The sequence below is a fragment of the Erythrolamprus reginae genome, chromosome 2 (assembly GCF_031021105.1).
Source record: "Erythrolamprus reginae isolate rEryReg1 chromosome 2, rEryReg1.hap1, whole genome shotgun sequence".
Classification (NCBI taxonomy): Eukaryota; Metazoa; Chordata; class Lepidosauria; order Squamata; family Dipsadidae; genus Erythrolamprus; species Erythrolamprus reginae.
Window position 1 is genome coordinate 85,185,681 of NC_091951.1, and position 24,388 is coordinate 85,210,068.

General features: G+C 41.0%; 1 protein-coding gene and 1 long non-coding RNA gene across 2 annotated transcripts in view; one reads left to right on the top strand and one right to left on the bottom strand.

Moving 5' to 3' along the window:
* NUP210 (nucleoporin 210) overlaps positions 1-4,748 on the top strand; it is an 89,485-nt gene extending 84,737 nt beyond the window's left edge. The window contains exons 39-40 of the mRNA XM_070738546.1: positions 82-159; positions 2,572-4,748. Of these exons, the coding sequence (XP_070594647.1) occupies positions 82-159; positions 2,572-2,684 (191 nt within the window). The 3' untranslated portion in view covers positions 2,685-4,748. The remainder of the gene's footprint in view (positions 1-81; positions 160-2,571) is intronic.
* LOC139160543 (uncharacterized) overlaps positions 1-24,388 on the bottom strand; it is a 136,414-nt gene that overhangs the window by 37,865 nt on the left and 74,161 nt on the right. The gene's annotated exons all lie outside the window — the stretch shown is intronic.

Sequence of the window (24,388 nt, forward strand, 5' to 3'; positions counted from 1 at the left end):
TTCACTTTCAGATTTAAAAACAAAGAATTAGTAATTTTAAATAGAACCGATTTTATATATTTGTTCCATTATGTATTTTAGTGCACTATACCCTTTTCTCACCAAACGAACAGCAAATACATCCAGCTTTTATCACAAAGATGAGTCCTCAAAGACCACGTAAGCATAATGTTTATTAAACTTTGTACTATAAGGAACATGGTAATTAATAATATTGAATCTAAGCTCTAACCTTAGTTGGTTGTGATATTAAATTGGTATAAGGAAAAGGGGAAAAAAAGAGAGAGCCAAATGAAGACTTAATCTTCTCTACTTGTAAATAGCAATACTGTGTTTCCCCGAAAATAAGACAGTGTCTTACTTTCTTTTTACCCCCCAAAGCCCCACTATGTCTTACTTTCGGGGTATGTCTTACATTGGAAAAAAATTGAAAGGGTCGCGTTCCCGAAGGCATCTCCCCAGAGTCCAGAAGGGCAGCCGCGGGACAGGAGCCTCGTGAGCCCTTTTCCAAGTTCAACCTCAGGGCTCCAAGCGGCGTGCACGCGTGGAGCCGCAGATGCATGTCGGGGAAGCGTGTGTCTGGAGGGGAGGAGCCGCTCTGCGCAGTTGGGCAGCCCCACCTGCCTGCCGGAAAAGAGGCGGGCGAAGGAAGGCGCAGCTCCGGCCGCTCGCCTCGGAGCCGGTCGGCCTCGCTGGCCGCTTGCAGCCGAGCCTCGGCAGGACTCGGTTGCTGGGATGAGCGCCTTCGCTGCAAGCCGCCGCCCGCTCGGCTCGCTTCGGACCAGCGCCGTCCTTCGCTTTGCCAAGCCGGGGAAGAGGCGGTGGCGCCGCAGCGAGACGAAGGAGGGCGCAGCTCCGGACGCTCGCCTCGGAGCCGGTCAGCCTCACTGGCCGCTTGCAGCCGAGCCTCGGCAGTACTCGGTTGCTGGGACAAGCGCCTTCGCTGCAAGGCCGCCGCCCGCTCGGCTCACTTCGGACCAGCGCCGTCCTTCGCTTTGCCAAGCCGGGGAAGAGGCGGTGGTGCCGTGGCGAAGGCGAGGGGCGCGTGGGGAGCTTGGAAGCGACGTCATCGGGCTCCCCCCGGCAATACCCCCGTGTTTCCCCGAAAGTAAGACGTATGTCTTACTTTCGGGGTATGGCTTATATTAGCCGACCCCCCTGAAACCCCCGATACGTCTTACAATCGGGGGTGTCTTACTATCGGAGAAACAGGGTAGCATTTAGACATATACCGCGTCATAGTGCTTTTATAGCCCCCCCTAAGCGGTTTACAGAATCAGCCTATTGCCCCCAACAATCTGGGTCCTCATTTTACCCACCTCAGAAGGATGGAAGGCTGAGTCAACTTTGAGCCGGTGTTGAGATTTGAACTGCTGAACTACAACTGGCAGTTAGCTGAAGTAGCCTGCAGTGCTGCACTCTAACCACTGTGCCACCCATGTAAAAGTAGTGAGCATATGATGAAAAGAGATGTACTGCTTATTATTATTTAAATTGATTTTATTGTAATTGTTGTTATTATAATAACAACACAGCATTGCAGATTAAAAAGCAGCCATAACAATCAGAAAACACCACAGAGGTTCCATCAACACTCCAAACCAAGGCCTGGGAACACACCCGTTTTTTAAGAACCTTCTGAATACTCAGGAGAGTCTGCATCATGCATACCTCTGGTGGGATGATGAAATAAGATAGGATAAAATCAAAATACAGTGGTACCTCTACTTACGAACTCAATTCGTTCCATAATCAGGTTCCCAAGTAGAAAAGTATGTAAGAAGAAGCAATTTTTCCCATAGGAATCAATGTGAAAGCAAATGATGTGTGCAATTGGGGAAACCACAGGGAGGGTGGAGGCCCTGTTTCCTCCCAGAAGATTACTAGAGAGGCCCCACGGAGGCTTCTCCCTGCCTTTTCTGGTTACAGTTTCGGAGGCTTGGGTTTGTAAGTGGAAAATGGTCCTTGAAAAGAGGCAAAATAATATTGAACACCCGATCCTTATCTAGAAAAGTTCATAAGTAGAGGCGTTTGTAGGTAGAGGTACCACTGTATCACACAGAGATACATGTGTACCAAGAGCATTGTCTCCTGTGGGCTCCCACTTTCATACTTTCTCAGTGGCTGCTTGCTTCTAGTTACCTGAAGGCCTAAATGGATATCAATCCCACATTTGAACAGTTAGCTTTATCTGTCTCCTTCACTTTAGGAAGGGTACAAGCTGCAGATGTTCCAATCCAGATAAGCCATTGGCTCTTGATAAATGCTGTTTGCTGCTAGCAGATCTTGGGTGCAGAGGTCACCTTGTGGAGGACAATTCTTACCACAAAATCATTACATTGTTCCAGTTTGTACATTAAACATGCTCTGGGTCAGGACTTCCACACCTGCATTTTCTCCAAATTAAAAACAAATGTAGTTTGCAGCTTAGTGTAAAGTTTGGTGGGTGTTTATCCATAGACTACAGTGGCACGGCTTTTCTATATATCTACGTTTTAATTGCTCTGAACCAGATACTACAGTCAATTACGATGAGCATTTTTGATGCATACTCATTCTGCTTATTTACAGATACTGCAGCTCCTGTTACTTCTACAACTCCCTTCAGTTCTACAAGTCAACAAAACAGTTCTCCCAACAGATTATGGAGTCCTCCATATTCTTCACAATCAAAATCTTTTTGACAAAAAAAATGTTTTGATTTAAGTAATATGGACATGTGAAGCTTAACATGTAACACCTTGGTTTATAAAGATTTTCTTTAGATTAACAATAACTTTAAGGGGAAGGAAATTCAGTCATGTTGAGCCACTCTTATTGCTTACATTCTTGAGTTATTTTCAAATTGCTATACATGTGTGGCATCTTATGGGAATTATGATTTTATAAGAAGGCTTGATTTCAGAGACATAATGAAAGGATAAACTCCAACATAAAAGAAAAATTGTGCTAGTTTGAATTCAGATTATATTATTTTATTTTTTTGAGGCTCAGAGATGAAATGTTCTGCACTGATACCATGTTTGCACTATTTAGTACTAGGATTTCAAGTTACTGGCTTGAGGAAGACGTTTTGCTGTAATAGGTTACTTATTTATATATGCAACAAAAGAAGGGTAGGTAGGTATTCAGATAGGGACCATGTATATATGAGTATGTGAGCGAGAGGGGAAAATTTTTTAAAGTTTCCCATAAAATTATTAATATAGTTTCAATCAGGTGATGATGCACAATCTTTTGTTAAAGAAATACTTTATTATAGCAAACTGCATTTTTTAAAAAAATGTTATTTTAATCATTTTTTTCTGAAAAATATGTTAGCCTAACAAACAAAAAAATTGCATTTTATATGTATTAGTAGAGTTAAATACCTCAGCAGACTTTCCATATGCACATGGTGATTTGTAAACATACATGGTGATTTGTAAACTTGGATCAGGGAACTTTATCTTTGCACTACTGAGTTAATGTGAATATTACCTTTTCCACTGAAATCAGAGTTATTGCTCTTTTTAAAAAGGAGCTTTGAGTGAGAGAGTATCCTTGCTGTAGAAGTAAAATCTTTCCAAGTTCCAAAGAGCTGCATCAGCTAAGAGCAACTGAGTGTTTAAACAGAAGTGGGGGAAGACTGAGGCAGGGGGTGGGTGGGCTGAGCTGGGCATCATCATCCCCAAGTGAGTTGCGAGGGGGTTGATGGGCCTTGGCCTTCGGTGAGCAGATTCTTCATCTTCAGATGGCTTGTCTCCATCTCTGTGTCCTCCAACAGGAATAAGTATACTTGGCCTCTTGCAGAAGATTCAAGGGAGTGTCAGGCATCACTGCTGAAGAAATCAGTGTGGCGGGATGCACTTTGCTTGGCATTGAGGCAGATGGGAGGTTTTGCAAGCCATCTTCTTTTGTATTCTTAAACAGACTAAGTATAGAGCCTGGCAACCACGATTCTTAGGCAGTTGCCCAGTTGAGTGAAACAGCTTCCTTGAAACCAGAAAGCTCTTCAGAAACCCTCGGGGTTTCCTATAGCCTGTCACTGCACTTATTAACCTACTAGAAAACAATACTGCCTATAAGAATAAAGAACCTCTTTTTCAGACATAGCTGTCACATTTCAATTATATAATTACAACTGAAAAACTATTCAAAGTGAATATTCTAAAGATATTTATTTGTACTATAAAACACAGCCTGTTATCACATTTGATTTTGGGGGTTTTGTATTATTTAGCATAAGATTCTAAAAAGTATTGTGGAATAATCTTGGATATATTCACAAAAGGATAGCAAAACTGGTCATCTACTTGGTACTGACATCAGCCCAGAAGCGTGTGTGTGTGTGTGGTGATAGGACCAGTTTTCATATGTAAGATTATAAGTGAGAAACTCTTAGCAATAAAATATGGATTGAGAATATTACAAAAAGGTGCCAGCCAATCCAGATCTTCCACATCACTTGATAAGACCTTTCCACCTAAGCGAGGCTGGGTTGCCACTTATAATTGCACCCCTCCAGTTAGTCATGTTCTCTTATTCTAACACTGTACAAATTGTGATTTGGAGTCTGTTTAATTGTGAATGTATATATGGATTAAAGTATATGAATACAGAACTATTAAGACATTTCATAGAAATTAAAGGTTTCAGTGTTGATAAAGATTTTTACTGTTTATTATTTAAAAAGATTAGCCATTTTTTCTACATTTCTGACATGTACAAATAAAACGATTTTTTCACAAATAAATTGCTTAAAGTTATTATGTTTGAATTGGATTTAATTATAAATTATTCTATAGGAAAATCTGTTCTCAACATAGTCCTTCACATTTTCTAATATTGCTGGAACACTCTTACTGATGGGTGTTCCTTTCCTCTCCATCTTTCCAAATATTGTATTCACATGAATGAAAGTTATCCTAAATAGAAGGCTGACTTAAAAATGAGCACCAAAAAACCCACCACACCCTATGTCATGTTCCTGCTGTATTGTCTGAAATTCCTGAAGCAGTATTTACATTTTAATAATCCTTTATTTCATAAAAATAAACTGGAGAATAATAGAATAGGAATAAGAATAGAATGGAATGGAAAATAATAATATAATAATAATAATATAGAATGGAATAGGAAAGAACAGAATAGGAAAAATAGAAATGAATAATTGGAATAGAATAGAATATGGAATAGAATAAGGAAAGGACCTTGCTATCAATCCCCTCCTCAGGCAGGAAACCCTGTATCATTTCAGATAAATTGGTGTCTGATCTCTTTTTAAAAATTTCAAGTCTTGAAGCATTCACAACTTCTGCAGGCAAATTGTTCCATTGATTAATTATTCTGTCAGGAAATTTTTCCTTAGTTCTGTTCTGTCCGGCTGGGTCAACAATCAGAAATGAAGACCACCCACGCTTCAAACATTGATCATAGCAAAAAGATTATTGATAACAACAAATCCAGGCAAACAAAATGTTAACTTTAAAGCATTTCATGCTGGAAGCGTTCCCGGTAATGAGTGGAGATAAGTAGATCTGGGTTGCGAGCCAAGAGTCATTAATCTCAGTCCTTAAGGCAATTTCTGACAGTTTGACCAAACTTACAGTTCAGTGAAAATCAGTAGCATATGAAACTGGCATGAATAAGTAGTCTGTGAAAGCAGAAAGTTCTCTTAGCCATGATGATAAACGTTCACCATGCCCTGTTTTCCCCAATCTGTGCCTTATATATTGGCAAGGTGTGGCTGATTGTCCCATAGATCTATTAATGCCAAAACCCCCTAATTTTCAGATACTCATATCTGGACCTAGTTCTCCTGACATTCTCAGACTCAGATGGCAAGAACACTGGCTGGCGACGCCAGTATTCACCCATCTCTTGATCCTCAAAATACGTAACCAGCTGAGTAGGATGTGGACCACTCACAACAAGTTCTAGATTCTTCTTTCCTTGATTAGTTTCTTTCCATTACTTCTTGTCTTGCCTTTAGGTGCTTTGGAGAATAGCTTGTTTTTCGCTGATAAAGTCGCTCGGATTCGGGCGGACCTCGACTCCAATTGTATAGCATTATCGGCTGACAATGAGTCAGTCAAGGTAACTGGGGCTAAACATCCCATCTGTCTGGGAGGAGTTTGACTTGGTGACACCTGATGAAGTGGGCATTTTCCCAGTTTCCTTTCAGGGCTGGGAACAAAAAGAAGTCTGCTGGGGCAACGTCAGGACTATAGGGGAGGTGGGGCAGCATTTTAAATTACTTTTAAAAAAAATAATTGCATTACTTTTGGAATACACTCTGTAGCAACTGTGCTAGACCATTTCAAAACCAGTTTGAAGTCATTTTGCAGTTGTCTTTAATTTGCTAAGTATTGCTAGGTATTCTCAAAATATTCTCAAATTATGTACCAATAAAATTATGCACCAATCACTACTCTTCCAACTAACCAGAGTACAAAAATGGCATTGACCATTGCCTTTTACCCAGACCACTATTCATTTTCTAAGGGTGCACATGTGCATGGGTATACCTGAATGACCTGTGATTCCTGTCAACTATCTCTGGCTTATTGAAGGGTTTTGGCAACATACTTGCCTATGTCTTCTTCCTAGAACTGGAAGAATAGGAGTGATTTAAAATAACCCAGTTAGCTTTATGCCTAAGCGGGGCTAAAACACTCAAGTTTCTAACATGCGGTCCAACCATTTCACTAAATTGGCTGACATTCTATTTATTTTATTTTATTTATTATATTTGTCAAACAAGTATAGAGTTATAGTTTATATTAACATGACAAAGTATAAAGAAATGATAAAAAGGATAATAGGATATAAGGACAGGGACAGTAGGACACAGTAGTCCGCTTATGCATGCCCCTTACAGACCTCTTAGAAAAGGGGAGATCAACAGTAAATAATTTAAGGTTGAAGATTTTGGGGTCACGGGAATAAACAACAGAGTCAGGTAGTGAGTTCTAGGCATTGATCACTTGGTTCCTCAAGTCATATTTTCTGCAGTCAGTTTGGAGTGATTTACATTTAGTTTGTATCTATTATGTGCTCTTGTGTTGTTGTTGTTGAAGGTGAAGTAGTCACTAACAGGAAGGATGTTATGGTATATGATCTTATGAACAACAATTAAATCAGTTCGGAGACGACATATTTGTAAATTGTCTAGCCATAGTATTTGAAGTCTGGAGGAGTAAGGTAGTTTGTTTCAAGAGGAGGAATTAAGGACTCTTCTTGTGAAGTATTTCTGGACTCTCTCAATTGTGTCAATGTCAGTTATGCAATGTGGGTTCCATATAGGTGAGCTGTATTCAAGTATTGGTCTGACAAATGTTTTGTATGCTCTGGCTAGAAGTTCAGTGTTTCTGAAGAAGAAGCTACATAAGATTAGGTTTGTAACTCTTAGTGCTTTTTGGCAATGTTGTTACAGTGAGCTCTGGCACTTAGGTCATTGGATATGAGTACTCCGAGGTCTTTGATAGAGAGAGTGTCAGCTATGAGTTCATTACTTCCAAGTAGGTATTTAGTATTCTGATTCTTTTTACCAGAGTATTTGTTGGTTGAGATTTGAAGTTGCCAGGTGTTAGACCAGTGTTTCCCAACCTTTTTTGAGCCGCGGCACATTATTCATATTTTCAAAATCCTGGGGAACATTGAAAGGGTGGGGTGGGGGTGGGGGCTAAAGAAAAGTTTGGACAAAAAAACCTCTCTCTTCCTCCCTTTCACTCTATTTCTCCCTTTCTCTCTTTTCCTTCCTTCCCTTCTTTCTCTCTTTACATCCCTCTTTCTTTCTTCCTCTCTTTTTTGCTCTCTTTCTCTCTCCCTCCTTCCCTTCCTCTATGTCTTTCTCTCTCCCTTGCTCTCTCTCTCTCTCTGTGTCTCTCTTGCTATCTCTTTCTTGCTTTTTTCTCTCTTTCTCTCTCTCTCTCTTTCACTGTCTCTTGCTATATGTCTCTTTCTTTCTCTTTGCCTCTCTTGCTATCTCTTTCTTTCTCTCTCTTTCTCTCTCTCTGTCTCTCTTGCTATGTCTCTCTTTCTTTCTCTTTCCCTCTCTCTGCCTCTCTTGCTAAGTCTCTCTTTTTCTCTTGCTATGTCTCTCTTTCATTTTCTCTCTCTCTGCCTCTCTTGCTATGTCTCTCTTTCTCTCTTTCTCTATCTCTCTTTCTCTGCCTCTCTTGCTGTCTCTCTTTCTCGCTCTGTCTCTCTTTCTCTGCCTCTCTTGCTGTGTCTCTCTTTCTCTCTCTCTGCCTCTCTTATATGTCTCTCTTTTTTTTTCTCTCTCTCTCTCTCAGCTGACTGCAAGCGGGAGCCCTGACGGCAGCAGCTGGACATTCTGCTGGACGTCGTATATGCCAGGCCCACAGCGCTAGCATGTACGGCGTCCAGCAGCACGTCCAACCGCACCGTCAGGGCTCCCGCTTGCAGTCAGCTGAGAGAGAGAGAGAGAGAGCTCCCTCTCGCCACTGCCTGGAGCTCCCTCTCACCGCCGCCATCTCCCCATGACTGCCTGCGGCCGCTGCAGCCACCCCCCCGCTCCCACTGCCATTGCCCTCCCGCCGGGCCCCAAAGGACACTTGCCGCCGACGCCAGAGAAGCTCCAGCTGGGCGGGGCGCTGCCAGTGCCTCCGACCTGGGGCTCCCACTCGCAGCTGTCCCTCGGCTCCTGCCTGATGCCGCGGTTTCTGGCGCTCTCCTGCTGGGCCCCAAAGAAGGAAGGCGAGAAAAAGGCGCAAAGAATGAAGCTCTCCTTCTTCCTGCCTTCCTTCTTTGGGGCCCAGCAGGAGAGCGCCGAAAACTGCGGCATCGAGCAGGAGCCGGGGGACAGCTGCGAGCGGGAGCTCCAGGTCGGCACCGGCAGCGCCCCGCCCAGCTGGAGCTTCCCTAGGAGCTTCGCGGCACACCTGGCCGTGTCTCGCGGCACACTAGTGTGCCGCGGCACACCGGTTGGGAAACGCTGTGTTAGACCATTCAGCTTTATGCACTGTAGCTTTAAAAATCCAAGCAGATTGGTGGCATGACAAGTATAGCTAGAATAATAATGCTTTTTAATACATAGTATCTGTCAGGATTAAGCAATATCCTGAGGTAATATCTCAATGCGGAAGGAAGGATTACAAAGAGAATGCTGAGTCATTCTGAGTTAATTGGGCATGCAGCAGCCTGATTGGGTGATAAGTATTTAAATATGTAAGAGCTTTAGTATTGCTCTCTCTGATTCTCTGATCTCTGATCTGTTGTGTGCTCTCTTCTCCGTGCTCTGATCTGAAGTTCCTGTTGCTGTATTGAAGTATTGATCTGTTGATTCCTGTGAGTTAGTGTAATTGAGATAGTTGTGGTGAGATACTAGTGTGATGTATGTATAGTAAGATAGAACACAGTTAGTAGTGTAAATAAGAAGTAAATATATTTTTCAAAGACTTTCTGCTGATGCTGTGTTTCACTGAAGACTTCAAATCCATATCTATTGGTCTGTGCCTGGCTAGTTGGGTTGGTTAGCTTGTTGGGCTGGTTAGCTGCTTGGGCTGGCTATCTCTGCAAAATACATAGGCAATTTAACCTTTCTCTAAACAGTTCCTCAGTTGGGTGGAGTTCTCCACATAAAGTTGTATCAGCAAACAGATTGTCACATACAATCCAATAAAAATATAGTATTTCTCAATTGTATAGTATCTTAAAACTTGTCTTTCAATATTTTGGGAAACAAAAGCTGCTTCATCAGGATTCCTAGGGGAAATCTGTAGAGTGTTGATTTTGTACGTGCTGTTTGACAACGTGACTTTATCAGATTCCATTTTTCCTTCTCTATTAGTGAAAACTGACATGTTGCTTTTCTCAAATCACAATGCATCATATTCATTTATTGGTGTTGTGGATGGTTGGTGATCAAGATATTGATGTCTGTACACAAACACAAACACAATGTATCACAATGAACAGGGTTTTTTTCTTACCAAATACACGTACAATTTCAATGTCAGTGTTTTTACAATAAATTCAAACAAAAGAATGTATTGCACATAAGTGCTCTTGAGCTGTGGCCAGCTAGAATTCAGTGTAAAATAAGTACCTATGAAGGGTTGTTATATGCTCTCAAGAAAAAAAATAATTACTGATAGAACAGAGCTTACAAGATACAATTTTCTTTTGATATTCTTCAACCACACTCCAGTCATTTTAGCTGCTTTCTGTGATTTGTCACTTATTTTTCTCTTATACTTCCCACACAAATCTTGTAGCTCATGATGCATGGTTATTAGAATTTGTTTCTTTGACATAAATGGTTTTATCTACCAAGAATGACATTCACAGATAGAAACAAGTATTCTTGTAACTTTCTTTTAGGCAGACTTTACAAGCACCAAACATATTTTTGCAGTTCGGTTATGCTGCAATAATTCTCTAATTTGAAAGCCAACTTTGGCAATGATATTACAAAAATACAGTTGAACAGCATAGAAGGTCTAAGAAAAATGTCACGCTGTACATCAAAAGTTGCCTTCACGTGTTAAAATGCCTGGATCCTGGAGATACAACAGAACTGATCCCACATTCAGAAATGACCTCTAGTGCAGGCTCCATGCTGGAGGTATTTGACATCACCTTTCATCATCTTCAACTATTATGACAATATCTGACGGGTACTAATTCCTTGGGAAAGAAAAGTCTTTTCCTTGAGTTATACCTAGCCAAAATTTAATAAAGGGGTATGAAAAGTTGACATATGCAGAATGACTAAATGCATACTTTAGCTATTCAGTTCCTATAAAAGCAGCATAGTGCAGAATGTATAGCAGTGATGCTGAAACTTTTTTGGTTCGTGTGCCAAAAGGTAGTGCATGCGTGCTAGCACAGATGCATGTTCCCACATTCACATCCCTGTGCATGCACTACTCCCATGTAAACATGTGCACATAACCCACTGCCCCCCATTCATAAAATGTGCACACACCACTGTCCGTGAACATGCGCACAGGACTCACGACGGATTTCTGAAGCCTGAGAAAAGTGAAAACGGCCCAATGGGCCAAATGGAAATTTGGAAAGGAAATTTCAGTTGGCACATTTGGCCATTTTTTGCCTTCCCCTGGATTCAGGAGATTTCTCTGAAGCCTGGAGAGCAAAAACAGTTTTAAAGAGCCCCAAAATCAGGTCAGTGTGCGCGTGTGCGCTGGAGCTGACCTAGAACAATGCCTTGTGCGCCCTCTGATATGGCTCCATGTGTCACCTGTGGCACATGTGCTATAGGTTCACCATCATGGATCTAAAGTCTACATGTATGTTCACATCAAAATAACTTGAAATAAGTTTGTGGTTAGGTTACACTGCACCCAAACCTCAAAGATGAACGTTTCTATCTTCAGCCCTGCTAGCACCAATTAATTTCTGTTTCTCTTACAGTATTCCTCAAACTGACTTTCAAGAATTCCAATTCATATTTGCCAAATATCTTTGAATTCTTCAAGAGTTAAAATACTTCTCTCCATTCTATGTAAGTAGGTCTTCTTTAAGTTTAATCTTCATTTTTTTCTGGTTGCCTCTAGTAACCAGCCATCAAAGTCTCCTGTTATATTTTTCTCTAATCCACATTTTCCCAGGAAAAGGTTTCTTATACTTAATTTAAAAATCTTCATATATTTTTAATAGGATTTAAAACCACAAGAACCATAATTTTTCATAATCTTATATTGAAATTACTCTGTTGGTTCATTTTAAAATGTTCTAATATCGACATACCCTTTTGTTGCTTATTTATATTTTTTTAAAAAAACAAAAGGTTTCCCTTAAATTCTTAAATTTACATGGAACTTCTTTTGCTGAGAATTGAATGAAAATCAGTCAGGATAGTAAAACCTGTATTTCTGAAGATTTTTAAATATTCATACAGCAATTTACAAGCCATTTCAAGGGAAGTTAAGAAAGGAAATGGGTAAGTCCTGTGGCTCTTTGAAGGCTCCAAACCACAGCTTGAGCAAAATTGTTTCTCCTGACTTCCAAAGATCTAAAACCTACTGGAAACCACCATTTTACTGTTTTATCATGGGGAGCATCTGAAAGAAGCATTATGGGCAATCCCAGGTTTTTTCTTTAATCCAGAGAGGACTTATAAACAAATATAACTGTATTACAATAGTCTCTCAATTGTAAAGTATATCAATGCTTAAAGTATTACCTTGTGGAGCATCTATTGCAAGGTGGGTGGAATTCCAGATAGAAAGTACATTTGATTTATTATTTATTAATTGGATTTATATGCCGCCCCTCTCTGAGAACTCAGACCAGCTTGCAACATATAAAAGAAACAATATACAGTATAAATCTCCAAAATCCAATTAATTTAACTAATTACTCTAAAACCCTAGAAAAATTAAAAATCACCCATTCCCATTCAAACAACAGACATACATTAGTCGGCCAGGGAGCTAGAGTCTAGTGGTCCCAAGCCTGGCGACATAGATGAGTCTTCAGACTCTTAGGGAAGGCGAGGAGGGTGGGGGCAGTGCAAATCTCTGGGGGGAGCTGATTCCAGAGGGCCGGGGCACCCACAGAGAAGGCTCTTCCCCTAGGCCCTGCCAAGCGACATTGTCTAGTTCAGTGGTTCTCAACCTTTCTACTGCCGCGACCCTTTAATACAGTTCCTCATCTTGTGGTGACCCCCAACTATAAGTTTAGGGCCAATTCTTCCAACAGATCTTTAAGCTGATTGGCAAGAGGTCAGAGGGACCCCTCCCTGTAAACGCCTGATTGGTTGGATTGCAAAAATATTTATTTGTTTGTTTGTTTGTTTATTTATTTATTTATTAGATTTGTATGCCGTCCCTCTCCGAAGACTCGGGGCGGCTAACAACAATAAAAAAGACAATGTAACAAATCTAATATTAAAAAATAATCTAAAAACCCCAATTTAAGAGACCAATCATACAAACAAGCATACCATGTATAAATTCTATAAGCCTAGGGGGAAGGGAAAAAATTTCAGTTCCCCCATGCCTGATGACAGAGGTGAGTTTTAAGGAGCTTGAAAAAGGCAAGGAGGGTGGGGGCAACTCTGATATCTGGGGGGAGCTGGTTCCAGAGGGTCGGGGCCGCCACAGAGAAGGCTCTTCTCCTGGGTTCCGCCAAATGACATTGTTTAGTCGATGGGACCCGGAGAAGGCCAACTCTGTGGGACCTAACCGGTCGCTGGGATTCGTGCGGCAGAAGGCGGTCCCGGAAATATTCTGATCCGATGCCATGAAGGGCTTTATAGGTCATAACCACACTTTGAATTGTGCCTGGAAATTGATCTGCAACCAGTGCAGACTGCGGAGTGTTGGTGTAACATGGGCATGCCTTGGGAAGCCCATGATTGCTCTCGCAGCTGCATTCTGCACGATCTGAAGTTTCCAAACACTTTTCAAAGGTAGCCCCATGTAGAGAGCATTACAGTAGTCGAACCTCGAGGTGATGAGGGCATGAGTGACTGTGAGCAGTGAGTCCCGGTCCAGATAGGGCCGCAACTGGTGCACCAGGCGAACCTGGGCAAACGCCCCCCTTGCCACAGCTGAAAGATGTTTCTCTAATGTGAGCTGTGGATCGAGGAGGACGCCCAAGTTGCGGACACTCTCTGAGGGGGTCAATAATTCCCCCCCCCAGGGTTATGGATGGACAGATGGAATTGTCCTTGGGAGGCAGAACCCACAGCCACTCCGTCTTATCTGGGTTGAGCTTGGGTTGAGCTTGAGTCTATTGACACCCATCCAGACCCCAACAGCCTCCAGACACCGGCACATCACTTCCACTGCTTCGTTCCGAGATGCCAGAATAGAAGCTTTAGTTGCTAACACCATTGGAAATTTGTCTTTTCCCATGGTCTTATGCAATTCCTTTGAAATGGTCGTTCAAACCCCAAAGGGGTCCCGACCCCAAGGTTGAGAACTACTGGTCTAGTTGATGGGACCTGGAGAAGGCTGATTCTGTGGGACCTAACCGGTCACTGGATTCATGCGGCAGGAGATGGTCTCATGCCATGTAATCTGGTCTGATGCCATGTAGAGCTTTATGTAGACAAACCATAGCTAAATGTAAATTTTTCCTGCTTTGTACAGTAAAACATCACCCTGTCACACTTTCTAAAAAAGATATTTACATATGAAAATCACAGTGAATTGAAAACAGCTCTTCCATGTTTAGGATATTTATCAAGTACTTATCATTACAAAGAAAATACATCAGAATTACAAAAGATATCTTGGCCTGGATCACCTCTAAAATAATACGATATTATCACAGTTAAATTAAACTCTGTCTTTGAAAGAATCCCTTCCTTAAAGGCCTAAGAATGCCATCGTAATAAAAATGAAAATCTTTACTGCATTATAGCATGGCATCAAGAACAATGCCGGACCAGAATTAATTCAAGATCTTTAGAAAGGTTACAATGGAAGAGTTATCTAAGACTTATAAAATGAACTTTTTGTGTCTTTTTTCAATCTAAATTCATCCAGGATCAATGGAGCTCTGAAGTTCTTATATTATCTAATTAAAGTTCTTCTTGGATTTATGTTTTCATCCACTTAGAATGGTTAAATTGGTGTATACAATCTCATTCTAACCCTTTGGCAAATATTTCATAACTGTCAAGAAGGATTTATAGCCTGAACTAAATGATAAGGTTTAGTCAAGGCAGCAAGCATTTACTAAAACCATATAAAGCAGAGGAACAGCTTGATGCTATTTCTTGCCTTTCAGCTATTTTCCTGTTCCGTGTCATGTCCGGGACTGCAAAATTGAGAAGGAAGAGTCCTGAAAGTCTTGATGATCTTTCATCCTAAAACTGGACAGTATTCTGCTCAGCATTAATAAATGGAATGGAATGAAACTTGTTTCAACTCAGTAGCAAAGAACATCTCAATTTCATTCAGTTTACTTTTCTGTCTTGCAAAATACAAAGGGTTGTGTAGAGTCCCTCACATCTAATCTGGAAAGTCATAGATCCATTTTGCCAAATCTGTAAAATGAAATTGGACTATAGACTGCACCAGAGCCTTCTGTATCTCCCAGCCTTGGCTCACAAGAAGAGTAAAGATTAGATTACTATGGGATGTCATTTATGGTTTAAGGCTGACTGAATGCTATTTACAAATTGAAACTGTGTGGAATTATTCATTTCATAGATTGCACAATTGACATGTACCTATATTTGTATCCTGAGTAGGTTTGGCAAAAAAAAATAATCACTGCTTCCTGGGCATTATTCCCCAGCAGAGAAAACAATGTCAAAATATTTTCAGTAAGCCCACATTGACCAAACCAAAAGCACACAAAAGAAGTTGCATAAGAACTTCCTTCAGAAGAGCAAACATGCCTTGCAATCAGCCAGAACTCCAAAAAGCAGAAACAGATTACACATATGTCTTCCAGTACAATGGATACCCATGCAATTTTATAAAATTATCTATATGTACACAATCACAGCATAATTGTCACAGGAAGCATTCCACACATCAGAAACCTCTAATAGACCATCTCACTCCACAAACCCACAAAATACGTCCAAAGATCCTAAGCAAACTCAAAAAGATTCGCTGGCAAAATATGTATCACATTGTAAGGACTGCAAAGAATACTATGTGGGATAAATAGGTAGAAATTTAGCAGATCACAATCATCATCAAACATACAGTCAAAAGACATGAATATTCATTTCACAAAATGAAGATATCACCATTTCAATTGTAGGCAGCGTTCCCCAATTATGGCAATTTTTAAGATGTGTGAACTTCAACTCTCAGAATTCTTTAGCAACATGGCCATCACTAATAAATCACTGGAGTCCACAGATATTAAAGCTGCTGAGGGATTAGAAAGCACTCTTTTAGATTTAGCCAAATCTAACAAAGCAAGAATAATAATAATAATAATAATAATAATAATAATAATAATAATAATAATAATATTTATTAGATTTGTATGCCGCCCCTCTCCGCAGACTCGGGTTGGCTAACAACAATAATAAACACAATATGTACAATACAATAATAAAAAACAACTAAAAACCCCTATTATAAAACCAAACATACACACGAACATACCATGCATAACTTGTAATGGCCTAGGGGGAAGAGCTATCTCAACTCCCCCATGCCTGGTGGTATAAATGAGTCTTGAATAGTTTACGAAAGACAGGGAGGGTGGGGGCAGTTCTAATCTCCAGGGGGAGTTGGTTCCTGAGGGCCGGGGCCGCCACAGAGAAGGCTCTTCCCCTGGGGCCTGCCAAACGATATTGTTTAGTCGATGGGACCCGGAGAAGGCCAACTCTGTGGCACCTTATCAGTCGCTGGGATTCGTGCGGTAGCAGGCGGTTCCGGAGGTAATCTGGTCCATTGCCATGTAGGGCTTTAAAGGTCATGACCAACACTTTGAATTGTGACCGGAAACTGATCAGCAGCCAAAGTTCTTAGAAGCTTGCCATTTTGTTTAAATAGTCCTTAATAGTCCAAAGGTCAAAGAAAGATCAAAGAGCCCAGGATAAATCCTCTCTTATCATACAGCCACTAGCTTTCATCCAGATAAGCAGGAACTAGCACCCAATCGTCCTATGTAACAGTGATGGTGAACCTTTTTTTCCTCGTGTGCCAAAAGATGGTGCGCTATCGCTTGAGTGCCCACACCCATAATTCAATGCCTGGGGAGGGTGAAAACAGCTTCCCCTGCCCCCCGGAGGCCCTGTAGAGGTCGGAAGTGGCCTGTCAGCAAACCAAATAGCATTTGAGAAATAAATTACATTTCAGTCCTGTGTTCTCATACAAGGTTTGATTTATTAACATGGCCATTTTGGATACGGCTTGTTCATGCTTCCCTTCAATTCCCATCCAGGTTAAAGTTCATTTCACATCCCCACACCCACAAATGCAATCATGTGGACCAATCCGATGCAGGGATTACTGGCTTCTTCATTTTTTCAGTTGACCTCGGACTCTGCATAAAGGAATGTGTGTTGGTATCAATCTCTCTCTCTCTCTCTCACTCACCCCTCCCATTTCCTTATCACTGCTATCTGTGTCAGGCCAAAACCTCTGACTTCACACAATACTTTGGTCCTGACACGGCCTGTTTCCCAACTTCTGGTGGGTCCAGTAGGCTCGTGTTTCACTCTGCCCCGGCTCCAAAGGATTTCCTGGAGCTGGAGGAGGGTAAAAATGCCCTCTCCCATTCCCCTGGAGGCTCTCTGGAAGCCAAAAATGCCTTCCCATGTGAGCCAAAAATCAGCTGGCTGGCACAAACATGTAGGTTGTAGCCGAGTTAGGGCAACAGCTTGCATGCCAGCAAATATGGCTCCCCGTGCCATAGGTTCGCCATCACTGCTATATAACATCATCATTATATCAAAAAACAAAAATAGTCATCCTAGCCAAATCTGGACAAAGTTGGTAAAACCAAGCTCCTACCAGATACAAATTGCTAACAAGCCTCACTTCTAGTGGATACATCAGACCATTGATGATGATTATGTAACAAAGTATGTCTAACAAGAAAACCAAGCTCAGATAATCCACAAACCCAACAATGTACCATCCCATTGCAACTTCTGATCACCATTCCTCAAGAGTTAGAAGCAGTTCATAAACCAAACAGAGTAAGACCCTAGACCAGCTTTCTTATGAAGGAAAATTTCAGACTTTTAGCTAGGGAAAGGAAAGATGACAGGTAAAGATAACAAACATTTATCCTTCTTTTGCTGGAACAGTGGATATTTGACAGCTTTACACATTTATTTACAATATATATACATTATTTTCAATATCAGAAGCAACTATACAGAACACTTATTTAGCATTTCACACATATTAATATTTATTTAAGTTTATGCCATGCAAGTCTTAATACTTCTCGGCCCAATTGTAATGCAAAAATGTGTTGCTCCCAGTAGCTGCTGAGATTCAGGCTGCCTACAGTATATGTGTCACACCAGCATTTGTTATAAAACCAGGGATTTGTTATAATAAAAGTTGGCTAAACATACCAAAGCCAGACTGATAGAAAACCAGAGTCATCATGGTTTGTTTAAGTAATTATAACAGCCAAGGACACTCACAACAGCACACCATTTTTAATGCAGAAATGTAGGTAGTCCTTGAGTTACAGCAGCAATTGGGACCAGGAATGCCATTGCTCAGCAACATGATCATAAAGTAGGATATCACATAAACACGTCACTTAGTAATGGCAATCTGGGAAGTCCCAGTTGTCATTGTAATCCCAAAAGCCCAGGCACTCTCTATCCTCCTAGCCTTGTAAAAGGCATCGAAGATCTAGCTTTTTCATCAAGTAATGCTAAATTTCTGGATTGCCATTCTTCACTGACATGATAACTTCAAATAATAATAATAATTTATTGAATTTGTATGCCGCCCCTCTGTGTAGACTCGGGGCGGCTAACAACAATGATAAAAACAGCATGTGACAATCCAATAATAAAACAGCTAAAAACCCTTATTTATAAAAACCAAACATACACACAAACATACCATGCATAACTTGTAATGGCCTAGGGGGAAGGAATATCTTATCTCCCCCATGCCTGGCGGTATAAATGAGTCTTGAGTAGTTTACGAAAGACAGGGAGGGTGGGGGCAGTTCTAATCTCCGGGGGGAGTTGGTTCCTGAGGGCCGGGGCCGCCACAGAGAAGGGTCTTCCCTTGGGGCCCGCCAAATGACATTGTTTAGTCGACGAGACCCGGAGAAGGCCAACTCTGTGGGACCTTATCAGTCGCTGGGATTCGTGCGGTAGCAGGTAGTTCCGGAGGTAATCTGGTCCAATGCCATGTAGGACTTTAAAGGTCATGACCAACACTTTGAATTGTGACCGGAAACTGATCGGCAGTCAATGCAAGCCACGGAGTGTTGAAGAAACATGGGCGAATCTTGGAAGCCCCACGATGGCTCTCGCGGCTACGTTATGCACGATCTGAAGTTTCCGAACACTTTTCAAAGATAGCCCCATGTAGAGAGCATTGCAGTAATCGAACCTCGAGGTGATGAGGGCATGAGTGACTGTGAGCAGTGACTTCCTGTCCAAATAGGGCCGCAACCGGTGCACCAGGCGAACCTGGGCAAACGCCCTCCTTGCTTCAAATAGTTGACAACCATGTCTTTCTGAAAATTTTACAAAGGGATAAGGTCTGGAAACCTTTTTTGATCCCCTAATTTAATTCCAGGACCATAAGACACTATGAATGTTCACCACCTTGTTCTTGCACAGTTAATGCATTATTCCTATTGATGTAAGACTTTTAGGAAAAATTGAAATAAGGTGTCAGAAATAGTATGTTCTGAAAAGTAATGGATGCAACAGAAAAGTTCACCAGAAAATAGGCAGATCAAGGTATGGATCCGATATGAAAGGAACACATAAGGAAAGTAAAAAAATAAGCACTTTTATGAAATTTAATAAGCAGCCTTATGTAGAATTCATTTGAAGTAGAACTCGGACTTATCTGCCCCTATCATCAGAAAGTGACAATGTCAGTTTCTTACTCACTCCATTCCTATCATAATTTTGACCCACAGGTATGTTTTCTGCTTTGGTCTGAAAACTTTTCTCTTAAGCAACTTTATCTGTTTCAGCTCGATTCCTTTCCTTCAACAGCACTTCACCCACACAGAGAGGAAATATCTTCTCAGCTGAGGCAGTAACTGGCCTGATCTTTAAGAGCTGCTAAGACCTTTCCTTTACTATCAATATTAAAATAGCAGAGTGATGAAGACTTTTGCAAAAAAAAACCTTTTTCTTAGTTTCTGTTTTCTTCTCTTCACCCAGCTAGCTTTTTCAAATTATCTGAATGCTTTTATTTTTTTTAAATGCAGGGTTGCATCATTTCATTGTTTTCCTAGGCCTTTGAGGCAAAAGGGGTTTTGCTGTACTATGAATTAATGTCATGGTCTGAGATGACACATTCGGGCAAATGATGTGGGTTTCAAGAATAGCAGCAGCGCAATTTCATTTGTGACAGCAATACTGAACACAGAGTAGGTGGACTATCTTGGAGAAGAAATCTATCACAAGGTTGTAATAAACCCTATTGAATTTGTTTTTTATGGATCAATATATAAATAACAACATGAAAAGACTTGGAGATTGTAGGAGTGTTTTTATCCCTTTGACCCTAAAATGGGTTTCTCATAATGGCTCTAACTCCTCTAAGCTCTTAGGAATCAGTGGAGAAGAAAGCAGAGTTCTGATTATATTGCAATCACATAAGGAAAATGTTACATAGCATTTCTTTGGTACAGTGGAACCCCGACATAAGAGCTGCTCTACTTAAGAGCAACTCGAGATAAGAGCTGGGAGGGGAGAGATATTTTTGTTCTACTTACAAGCCCAAATTCGAGATACAAGCGCCAAGGAGCTGTCTCCTGAAGTCAAACGCTAACTTCCGCGTTCGGCTTCAGGAGACAGCTGCGAAGCGGCGCGCGTGTTTTAAAAGGTTGCAGCCGGCCTGGGGGGCTCGGGGGGGTGCTTGCAGCTTTCTTTCTTGCTCTTTTTCTTTCTCTCTTTTACCTTCCCTTCCTCTATTTCTTCTTTTCTTTCTCCTTCCCACCTTCTTCCCTCCCTCCCTCCCTTCACTCATTCCTCTCTTACTCTCCCCTTTCATAAGTTTCCTTGCTTCCTTCCTCTGTTCCTGTCCCTTCCCCCTTTCTTTCTTTCTTTCTTTCTTGCTCTTTTTCTTTCTCTCTTTTACCTTCCCTTCCTCTATTTCTTCTTTTCTTTCTCCTTCCCACCTTCTTCCCTCCCTCCCTCCCTTTACTCATTCCTCTCTTACTCTCCCCTTTCATAAGTTTCCTTGCTTCCTTCCTCTGTTCCTGTCCCTTCCCCCTTTCTTTCTTTCTTTCTTTCTTTCTTTCTTTCTTTCTTTCTTTCTTGCTCTTTTTCTTTCTCTCTTTTACCTTCCCTTCCTCTATTTCTTCTTTTCTTTCTCCTTCCCACCTTCTTCCCTTCCTCCCTCCCTTCACTCATTCCTCTCTTACTCTCCCCTTTCATAAGTTTCCTTGCTTCCTTCCTCTGTTCCTGTCCCTTCCCTCTTTCCTTCCTTCCTTCCCACCCTCCGTCCATTCATTCACCCATTCCTCTCTTGATCGCTTAAAGCCGGTCCCTGGTGCAAAAAGGGTTGGGGACCTCTGTCCTACAGGATTGGGTGGCAGAGAAGTTGAACATATGTAAATTTAAAAGTTTAAGAAAGTTTACAAGTTAAGTGAAAGAAACTTCATTATTCATTTATATGTACATGTACATTTCTTCATTAAAAACATGTCTTTCTGCATAATTTAGACTAACTTTGTGAGTTTTTTGAGGGCTGGAACCAATTAAAATTGTTTACATTAATTCCTATGGGGAAAAGTCGTTCGAGATAAGAGCTGCTCGACTTAAGAGCCCAGGTCCGGAACGAATTAAACTCGTATCTCGAGGTACCACTGTACATCAGATTATATGGGAGAGGGGGGAATTAACTACTATCTCCTCTCACATCCTGGTTGCAGGTGTTATTTGCTACCTTGTAAAAACAAAAACAAAAAATGGAATGGTCTTGATTTTGAGACTCGCTAAAGCTTCCAAGGTGCTCCTCTTTTACGTCTATTAGTGGTATGTGCAAATATGTGTTGACAAAACTGTGGAGGTACTTATGTGACAGGAAAAAAAAGCCAGGGGTCAGAAAACCATACAGGCAGCATTGGGTTATGAGCCAGAATGCTAAATTGTGCTCACCACCATGGCTCATAAGTTCTTGTGGGACCAGCGTGATTTTGCTGCTGCACCTGCAAAATCACGCAAGGTGCACCCATGTTTTGGTGAGGGGTTTTTTTGCTTTTGCGAATGCTGAAACATGGGAGGACCTGCGGCTCTGTGCACGATTTTGCTTCCTCCATAGGTGCAGTAACAAAATTGTGCTGGTCCTGCAAGAACTTATGAGCCACCGCGGCGAGTGCAATTTAGCGTTCCGGCTCACCACTGCATACAAGGTAAGAGATTCTATCAGTAAATATATATATATATATTCCTTCAAACTCTACATTCATCATTTCTAATGTACAACTGGCTCAGTTGCTCAGTGGAGATTTGGGAACATCACAGACATTGTATATGGAAGTACCCCAAGTCAGGGTTGGTTGGTTGGTTGGCTTGAAGTCTTTAATTTTCCTTAGAAATTTGAAGCAGGATTTTTCAAACCTGGTAACTTTAAGAGGTGCGGACTTCAACTCACAAAATTCTCTAGCCAGAGTTGAAATCCGCACTTCTAAAAGTTGCCAAGCTTAACAAACTTGTTTTAAAGGTACATTAACTCACAATTAACCTATTTCACTGACTCTTGTTTATTATAATGTCGAAGTGTAAGTTGTGTTACATATTTAAATAAACACCATCACTCCGCAGCCTGCATTGGCTGCCGATCAGTTTCCGGTCACAATACAAAGTGTTGGTTATGACCTTTAAAGCCCTTCATGGCACTGGACCAGAATATCTCCGAGACCGCCTTCTGCCGCACGAATCCCAGCGACCGATTAGGTCCCACAGAGTGGGCCTCCTCCGGGTCCCGTCAACTAAACAATGCCGGTTGGCGGGCCCCAGGGGGAGAGCCTTCTCTGTGGCGGCACCGACTCTCTGGAACCAACTCCCCCCGGAGATCAGAACTGCCCCTACTCTTCCTGCCTTCCGTAAACTCCTCAAAACCCACCTTTGCCGTCAGGCATGGGGAAACTAAACATCTTCCCCTGGGCACGTTGAATTTATATATGGTATGCTTGTGTGTGTGTATGTTAGTATAGGGGTTTTTCTTAAATTTATAATATTTTAATTAATTGGATTAATGTATTGGATTGTCTTTTCACTTGTTGTGAGCCGCCCCGAGTTTTCGGAGAGGGGCGGCATACAAATCCAAATAATAAATAAATAAATAAATAAATAAATAAAACTAATTTAAGCAACCAGGCATATGGCATAGAGTATCCAACTCTAAAATATTGAATTCCACCCATTCTACATGTAGAAGACATTAAAGAGAGGACTGTTTGAGCCATAACAAGAGAAGGACTAGATAACTACACTTATGCAGAAACATATTCCCAAGTATTAATTTTGCTGATAAAAGGCTAATCCAACACTTATTGTCATCTTCTCTCTTAGCTTGCATCTTCCAGAAATCTGTCTTAGAGGTTTCTCTGTGGACTGTAGATGATAGAAAGAGTGAACATGGACAAAGTGTGCATTGTTGCATATTATAATGTTTATTTGTTTATTTATTTATTCGTTCATTCATTCATTCATTCTACTTTTATGCATACAGTGTATATAACTGCATATTACTAAAATAGGACAAGCTGTATTTTACATGAGTTTGCAAATGGTAGAATTGATAATTCTAACAATTCCCAAAGCAGACAGTATTCTCTGAATTATTTTTATGCAGGTGTTACTTGACTGCTTCATTCTGAAGAATTGCTATCTATGTTATATTCCCAGGGATAAGGATAGTTATGCTGCTGTTTCGAAATTGTCTCATCCTAATGCAAGTTATGCTCCCTGCAAAGTCAAGCAAAACAGCAAGCTAGCAAGACTCCTTCTTTTGCCCAGTTGATAATTTCACCTCTGCATCTCTGTGCAACATTGAAGGTACAGATCACAAAATATCAATGTTCTATGCTTGCACTTGTTTTATTTATTTTTTTCATTCATTCAATTTCTATAGCCACTCACATCACGCAAGTGACTCTGGACAGTGAATCATCATAAAACAATATTACTGCAAATATTACTTAGTAATAACTATGGCAAACTATTAATATACAGTTCTGTTTGGTTTCAGGAGACCAAAAATGACCTATTCACTATTTTTTAAAATTTTCAGAGAGTTAGATTTTTAAGACAAAACTGGACCGTAAAGTGTAACCCATTTCTCATCCAGAGAAACTATCAATGGAAGAAATTTCTGCTGCTGATGAAACAGGAAATGATTGATTTCTCTCTCGCATAGTGCACAGGATCCAGAGCAGAGTATCAGGGCACAAAGAGGTGGGAAAAATAGAGGCTATCCTATTACCCAATATATTTCCATTTACATGACATTCAGTTCTAGTGTGTGTGTTTGTGTGTGTGTATTTTTCTGTGGGTGAGATAGATTTAAATGGTTGCATAAGAACTACCCTTGGGATGTGAACCAAGTCCTATCCTATTGATTTGGCTAAGGGTTACATTATCAAAATGGATAATTGCTTCTCATATAAGGGATATGCAAGGCTGGTAGCCTTTCCAGGTCAAGAAATGTCACCAAGATTGCTGGCAGCTCTGAGCATTAGACTCCCTTTGAAGCAACCAAAATAATTTCACATACAGTAGTATAAATAGAACCATTAGAGCTGTCTTTAATGT